Source organism: Caenorhabditis briggsae (assembly GCF_000004555.2).
Source record: "Caenorhabditis briggsae AF16 supercontig from assembly CB4, cb25.NA_159, whole genome shotgun sequence".
NCBI lineage: Eukaryota > Metazoa > Nematoda > Chromadorea > Rhabditida > Rhabditidae > Caenorhabditis > Caenorhabditis briggsae.
The window spans coordinates 1-8,239 of NW_025543276.1; the positions used below are offsets into that span (position 1 = coordinate 1).

The window sequence follows — 8,239 nt, forward strand, 5'->3', positions numbered from 1 at the left end:
TCAGAAATTCAGAAATTCAGAAATTCAGAAATTCAGAAGACGCGCAATATCAAAAATTTCAAAAAACCTACAGTAACCAAATCCAATTGGCTCTAGTGTCAACTGATTGACGAGTGTGTCACACTCGTCACCAATGAATCCACGTGGACAACGACAGAGATGTGTTCCAGAAGCTTCGTAGCAGATTCCACGGAATCCGCACGATTTGGAGCACATATGGAGCTCCGTTCGAACACTTATAATTGCCATCTTAGCTGGAAGTTTCTTTTGGAGGTAATTTGGAGTAATTAAGGGCAAGGGTAATTTAGTGTAGAAAAATGGGAAATCCTATTTTCTAGAAATTCTATGAAAATAATATTTTGCTGATAATTTCTAATTTTCTTCGAATTTTTTTTAAAGAGAGCTTTCAGACATTCTGAAGAGTGTTCTCTTGAAATTCAAAAAAAAAGAACGACCTTTTTTCTCAAAAAGGAACTAGACAAATTTGCTATAATTCATCAATCACATGTTGAAAAGTGAGTGGCACACCTGCCAATTTTTGGATTTTCTCGGAATTTTTTCGGTCAGAAAAGGTTCAGGCGATTTTATGGAGGGAATTTTCAAAACTTGTGGAATGACAGGCCCGCCGGGCCGGGCCTTTCTTTTATTGGACTAAAGAGATATTAATGTTGCTTGAATTTCTGCACATCAGTGAATATATGTTTCAGAGTGAATACTCTTCCAGTCATCTGAAAAAAATGTTTTCTGGAAAAGCTGAAAATTGAGAAAAAATATATAGGAAAAAGAGCGAAACTGATAATATCAATGTTAAACGTAGAAAGTAGAAAGAGAACTGTGTAACATAGAGAACTCCCATGAGGGGTTGAACTCATGACAAGCAGCTCAGGGGTACAGCGCCGCTACCGGCTGAGCTACGGGGGCGCGAAAGCGCCTGACGACCGATGATCTACATAAGCGCGGCGCGATTTCGGCCCCCGAACTGCCCCCGAAATTTTTGCTGTCTCGCCTCCTTTAAATCAAATCTGAGCAAATTTGGGCATGTTTGGGCTCATTTTGAAGTTTGTAAAATGAGAAATTGTGATTTTTTAAACTTTTTCACTTTGAAATGAGTACAGGAGCATCAAAATGAGCCCAAACACTTGCCTCTTGTTTATTCTTTGCAAAGAAAAAAACAACTTACCAATACACCATTTAAAAAATAGCTTGCGGTATTCAGAAAAATAATAAATAGAACATTTCTAAATCACAGGAATTCATAGAGAATAATATAGAAAATAGTCTGGAAAATCAATAGGAGACATCTGCACACGACGTCTTTTCAAAACACAAATGGTACTAGTGACTGTTTGAAAGGGAAGACGAGAGAATTGGAGATTTAGAGAAACCAAGAGAGAGAGAGCAGGGGAAATGAAGAGAGTTCTGGAGAAAAATGATGCAAGTACAAAGGTCATAAAAAAGAGAGATGACAGGCCGGTCGGTGGCGAACACTTTTTATTTGTGGGAAAAATCGATTTTCATGTCATGTTTGGGCTCATTTTGATGATCTCGTGCTTGTTTAGAATTTGACAACTGTGAAATTTGAAATGTTTCATAGCTTCAAATCAAGCCCAAACACGTCTTGATTTTCTGGGAATTTGTATTGCTATCTTTTCAATTTTTTTTGGAATCGTGTCATACTTAATTATTTTTTGGAAGTGTTAATATGATAACTGTAAGATAGCTTCAAGAACTTTATTGCTTTCTTTTTGAATCACGACAATAACGAAACTGTTTCTGATCTAGCTGAAAATCAAGAAAATAAATATGAGAAACTTATAAGAAGTAGTGAATTTCAAAATTTTCAATTCTCGGAGGAAAAATCAAAAATGAATCAAATTTCTGTAATTTATCACAGAAAAATTTCAACTTCTGATAAATAGCATAATCGCTGGGTTTTTTATCAGAAATATTTTATTTCAACGTAATCACGGGAAATATGGTATTAATTACATTATTTTTGCTGATTTTCAGTTTTTTTAATTTTTATGGTTTTTAGTTGGCTTTCAGAAAAGGAACACTTCAATTTTTGCAAAAATATACGTGGTTCACAGAAATATAACGTTTCAATTTCTGGGATTTTTCCCAGAATTCGAACGGTTCGAGTTCTGGGATTTTGGGGATATTCACGTGATTCACAGAATTCGAGTTCTGGGATTTTGGGGATTTTCACGTGATTCACAGAATTCGAGTTCTGGGATTTTGGGGATTTTCACGTGATTCACAGAATTCGAACGGTTCGAGTTCTGGGATTCCAAAAAAAGAGAAACGAATGTGGAAAAAGGGGGCATAAAAATTATAATGATGGGAGATAAAAACAAAAGAAACATGAAGAAGTGTGCTAGTTTTCCATTATCATGTCATCCGTAACAACTGGATTCGGTGGCATTCTTCCAGCATTGAATCCTTGAGATTTCAAATATTGCAGAATCGTCGTGTGTTCAGTGTCAAAATCAATGTTTCCGTGAGATATCGTGGTAGATGATGATTTTTCTTTGATAAGTTGCAACGTTCTTAGATAAGCTGCAAAACCAAAGATAATTCAAGTATTCAACTTTACGTACATTTCTTTCCATAGCTGGAAACTGAATCTTCAAAATTGTCCTTGTTGTTTNGCNANAACATNGATCCTCCATGTTTGAAGAGAGCCAAGCATTTCTCCTGAACACCTTCAATACATGGACGGCGAATATCAGGTTGGAATGTTGATGGATCATAGGTATCCTGAATGATCCAGTTTTTACTTGTATAAATTCACACGCAACATAGATATATATTCACACGCGACATAGATATTGGATTACACGTATCGAGATACGTGCCAAGAGCTGATTGGATTGTTTGTTGATTGGTTTCTGTTGTTCTAGAATTCCTCTGTTCTACAGATTTTTTCTAATATAATATAGACATGCTGTTCAAAAGCAAGATAAAAGATAAAGTAATATTTTCTACGGTTTCTCCTTTGAATACATTGCCGAGGGCATTGAATAAATCACGGATGGATGTTATTATTGACAAAAGCTTCCTGAAAAAAAAGAATTGGAAAGTTGTGAGTTCATATTGAGTCTCTTCAAACATGGAGGATCAATTTTCTCGCAAAACAACAAGGATTGTAGCTGAATAGCATTCTGATGCCTGATTCTATCCCACTCTTCTCCCAAATCATTTTTCTGTATGCGAATGATGAAATATTAGGTTGTTCCGAAAGTCTTTTACATTTTTTGACATTTTTTCAACACAAATTTATTCAACGTATGAAATATTTCAGTGAGTAATATATTCAGTATTATGGTTCATCACAACCTGCCAACGTTTTGCTAGATGATCTAGATCTTTTTTTTTAATTTAAAGGAAAAAGAAAAACTTGTATAAATAAAAGAAACATAATCTTTTTAAAATGAAAATGGACACTTAGAAAGAAGAAACTGGTTTTAATGAACGAAATAGAGATGAGGAATAATATTCTACGCTTTTCATTGCTAATTCTAAAATTCGAAGTATATTTTTGTGTATTAGTCATAGAAAGAGATGAAAAAGACGAGTTTCTTATTGCTAAGTGTTAGTTGTTATAACATGAAATAGATGATAAAAAAAACGATTCATTCTGTTGTTCTTTAAATATTCAAAACAAATTTTTGTAAATTATCAGATTCATTTCAGCATTATCAGAATTTGAATTAATACAGAAATTACATTTTTGTTGTTAAAAAGAATTAATGAATTGCGAACAAAGAACAATAATTCAATTGAGAAGCTCTGCAAGAATTTTTGGGTCCATTTCACTGGGATCCGCTGGAATAACTGAACGAATATCCGCTTTTGATTTGATTTCATCCAGGCATTGTTTCTGAAAAAAGTCAATAAACTGCTCACTTTTAAATTATTCGTCTAAAACTCACTTTCAATTCTTCCAGTCTATAATTTCCAGCCAACTCCAGCTTCATTTTCAGTCCCTTTTTTGATTTTTCAAGCAAAAATTCCTCGCATTTTTTGACAATTTTAGGAGTGTCGAACATATCAGCCACTGATAAAATTCCTTGGACAGTATAATCTGAAATTGCTCTTTTCAAAATATACGGTAAGTACAGGAACCCACCATCAATTGCATTTTCTAGATGTAGAACTTCCAAATAGTACTGGAAGTCTTGAGGATTGACATCTTTCAATTCGATTTCTGATTTTTCAGATTCTTGAAATCTTCCCAAAAATAAAGTTGCAAAATATGGAGAATGAGAGGAGAGGTACTGAAAAAGTTGAATAAATGAAAATCAAAAACTGAAAAAATGACTCACCAACTTCGAAATATAGAATTTCCGATCTTTTACTTTCAATGTGACATCGGAGAACTGTTTCATATCCTCTCCGAAACTTCTTAAATCTTTTCTGGGAAATTCATTCGTTTCTTCCGAAAAGCCAACCATTTTATTTATTATCACATGAAGTTCCACTTCCAATTTTCCATCATCCAGATATTCATCTTCCAAAGTTCTCCATTCAATGAATTTGTTCCAACCCCAATTATCCCGGTCGTTTTTGAATAAACTACTCCCAGACTTTGAATGATTTTTTTCCCGGTTTTTCGAGAATATTCTCAGGGTATTATTAGTGTGAATTTCTTGATTTCCCGTCACATTTGTGCATAAATACATTGCGAGGTGTTCGTTCTCTTTTCTAATACGTATTTCCCTGCAATTGAATTGACATACAAATATAATTTAAAAAATGAGCAATAAGACCTACCATTTGACTCCAAAATGTTCTTCTTCTGGACTATAGCGAACTTTTTCTGGACTGAAGAGATCTTGATTTTGCTTGAATTTCTCAACATCGAATATATGTTTCAGAGTGAATTCTCTTTCAGTCATCTGAAAAAAAAAGTTTTCTGGAAAAGCTGAAAATTGAGAAAAAATATATATGAAAAAGAGCGAAACTGATAATATCAATGTTAAACGTAGAAAGTAGAAAGAGAACTGTGTAACCAAAAAGTGGGGGAAGGGAGTGATAAGAAATTCAGTGATTAGCAATTTTTGTGCACAACTTATTCAAAAAAAGTTCAAAATTAGATACTTTGAGACAGTTTTTGAGAATCACAGGTAAATTTTTAAATCAGAAATCATGCATTTTGAAGTTTCAGTTTTCCGATTTTGATTTATGTAAGAAGAAAGATTGATATTTCAGAAAATAATAAGTTTTTAGTGCCCAGTTTTCTGATAATTCTTGAATTGATAAGATGAAAATGAGGTCTTTTGAAATTGAAAAAAAAAGAAAATTGAAAAGAGAAGAGACAAACAATTTAAGAGTTAGCAAGGAAAACGGGAAATTTCAACACTGATAAGAATAAAATTGATTTGATTTCATGACGTATTTGAACGAAAAGAAGTGAGAATGGATTTTTTAAAATAATTGTTTAAAAAGAGCTCTAGCATACCATATTACCCCAAGTTATAAACTTTTGGGTGACTTTGGTTTGTAAGTAGCAGGCTTGTTCGGAAAAACAAATCGTGTTCTCGAAAAAGTCAATAAACTGCTCACTTTTAAATTATTCGTCTAAAACTCACTTTCAATTCTTCCAGTCTATATTTTCCAGCCAACTCCAGCTTCATTTTCAGTCCCTTTTTTGATTTTTCAAGCAAAAATTCCTCGCATTTTTTGACAATTTTAGGAGTGTCGAACATATCAGCCACTGATAAAATTCCTTGGACAGTATAATCTGAAATTGCTCTTTTCAAAATATACGGTAAGTACAGTAACCCACCATCAATTCTATTTTCTAGATGTAGAACTTCCAAATAGTACTGGAAGTCTTGAGGGTCGACATCTTTCAATTCGATTTCTGATTTTTCAGATTCTTGAAATCTTCCCAAAAATAAAGTTTCAAAATATGGAGAATGAGAGGAGAGGTACTGAAAAAGTTGAATAGATGAAAATGAAAAACTGAAAAAATGACTCACCAACTTCGAAATATAGAATTTCCGATCTTTTACTTTCAATGTGACATCGGAGAACTGTTTCATATCCTCTCCGAAACTTCTTAAATCTTTTCTGGGAAATTCATTCGTTTCTTCCGGAAAGCCAACCATTTTATTTATTTTAACATGAGCTTCCACTTCCAATTTTCCACCATCCAGATATTCATCTTCCAAAGTTCTCCATTCAATGAATTTGTCCCAACCCCAATTATCCCAGTTGCCCCCATTATTTTTGAATAATCCACTCCCAGACTTTGAATGATTTTTTTCCCGGTTTTTCGAGAATATTCTCATGATATAACTAGTGTGAATTTCTTGATTTCTCGGCAAGTTTGTGAATAAATACATTACGAGGTGTTCGTCCAATTTTTTAATTTTTATTCTCCTGCAATTGAATTGGCATACAAATATAATTTAAAAAATGAGCAATAAGACCTACCATTCGACTCCAAAATGTTCTTCTTCTGGACTAAAGAGATATTGATGTTGCTTGAATTTCTCAACATCAGTGAATATATATTTCAGAGTGAATACTCTTCCAGTCATCTGAAAAAAATGTTTTCTGGAAAAGTTGAAAATTGAGAAAAAATATATATGAAAAAGAGCGAAACTGACCATATTGTTTATTTTCACATGAAATTCCACTTCCAATTTTCCATCATCCAGATATTCATCTTCCAAAGTTCTCCATTCAATGAATTTGTTCCAACCCGAACGATACCAGTGGTCCCCATCATTTTTGAATAAATGACTCCCAGACTTTGAATGATTTTTTTCCCGGTTTTTCGAGAATATTCTCGGGGTATAATCAGTGTGAATTTCTTGATTTCTCGGCAAGTTTGTGTATAAATACATTCCGAGGTGTTCGTCCTTTTTTCTAATTCCTATAACCCTGCAATTGAATTGAAATACAAATATAATTTTAAAAATGAGCAATAAGACCTACCATCCGATACCAAAATGCTCTTTTTCTGGACTATAGAGATATTGATCTTGCTCGAATTTCTCAACATCAGTGAATATATGTTTCAGAGTGAATTCTCTTTCAGTCATCTGAAAAAAAATGTTTTCTGGAAAAGTTGAAAATTGAGAAAAAATATATAGGAAAAAGAGCGAAACTGATAATATCAATGTTAAACGTAGAAAGTAGAAAGAGAACTGTGTAACCAAATAGTGGGGGAAGGGAGTGATAAGAAATTCAGTGATTAGCAATTTTTGTGCACAACTTATTCAAAAAAAGTTCAAAATTAGATACTTTGAGACAATTTTTGAGAATCACAGGTAAATTTTTAAATCAGAAATCATGCATTTTGAAGTTTCAGTTTTCCGATTTTGATTTATGTAAGAAGAAAGATTGATATTTCAGAAAATAATAAGTTTTTAGTGCCCAGTTTTCTGATAATTCTTGAATTGATAAGATGAAAATGAGGTCTTTTGAAATTGAAAAAAAAAGAAAATTGAAAAGAGAAGAGACAAACAATTTAAGAGTTAGCAAGGAAAACGGGAAATTTCAACACTGATAAGAATAAAATTGATTTGATTTCATGACGTATTTGAACGAAAAGAAGTGAGAATGGATTTTTTAAAATAATTGTTTAAAAAGAGTTCTAGCATACCATATTACCCCAAGTTTTAAACTTTTGGGTGACTTTGGTTTGTAAGTAGCATATGATTGCAGTTTTGTTCATTTTTGAGCTTCATTTCTGATTTTGAAGGTTCCAAGCTTCAATACGAAACTAAAAGTTTTTAGTGCCCAGTTTTCTGATAATTCTTGAATTGATAAGATGAAAATGAGGTCTTTTGAAATTGAAAAAAAAGAAAATTGAAAAGAGAAGAGACAAACAATTTAAGAGTTAGCAAGGAAAACGGGAAATTTCAACACTGATAAGAATAAAATTGATTTGATTTCATGACGTATTTGAACGAAAAGAAGTGAGAATGGTTTTTTTTTAAATAATTGTTTAAAAAGAGCTCTAGCATACCATATTACCCCAAGTTTTAAACTTTTGGGTGACTTTGGTTTGTAAGTACGTCCAATTTTTTAATTTTTATTCTCCTGCAATTGAATTGGCATACAAATATAATTTAAAAAATGAGCAATAAGACCTACCATTCGACTCCAAAATGTTCTTCTTCTGGACTAAAGAGATATTGATGTTGCTTGAATTTCTCAACATCAGTGAATATATATTTCAGAGTGAATACTCTTCCAGTCATCTGAAAAAAATGTTTTC

General features: G+C 32.7%; 3 protein-coding genes across 3 annotated transcripts in view; all 3 read right to left on the bottom strand.

Moving 5' to 3' along the window:
- Positions 1 to 2,377: 2,377 nt before the first annotated feature.
- On the bottom strand, positions 2,378 to 2,661 carry CBG24448 (the record flags this gene model as incomplete). The annotated part of the gene is made up of 2 exons (XM_002648244.2): positions 2,378 to 2,559; positions 2,601 to 2,661. 2 exons carry the CDS (start codon positions 2,659 to 2,661, stop codon positions 2,378 to 2,380), a joined length of 243 nt encoding a protein of 80 aa, XP_002648290.2.
- Positions 2,662 to 3,778: 1,117 nt separating this feature from the next.
- CBG24449 lies at positions 3,779 to 7,058 on the bottom strand (the record flags this gene model as incomplete). Its single annotated transcript, XM_002648245.1, has 11 exons — positions 3,779 to 3,883; positions 3,936 to 4,087; positions 4,133 to 4,280; positions 4,329 to 4,722; positions 4,777 to 4,901; positions 5,595 to 5,746; positions 5,792 to 5,939; positions 5,988 to 6,390; positions 6,445 to 6,551; positions 6,621 to 6,897; positions 6,952 to 7,058. 11 exons carry the CDS (start codon positions 7,056 to 7,058, stop codon positions 3,779 to 3,781), a joined length of 2,118 nt encoding a protein of 705 aa, XP_002648291.1.
- Positions 7,059 to 8,111: 1,053 nt separating this feature from the next.
- The window catches only part of CBG26714, a gene marked incomplete at both ends in the record, with an annotated part of 262 nt that continues 134 nt past the window's right edge, over positions 8,112 to 8,239 (bottom strand). Inside the window, one exon of the mRNA XM_045240923.1 lies at positions 8,112 to 8,222. Within this exon, the coding sequence (XP_045100706.1) occupies positions 8,112 to 8,222 (111 nt within the window). The remainder of the gene's footprint in view (positions 8,223 to 8,239) is intronic.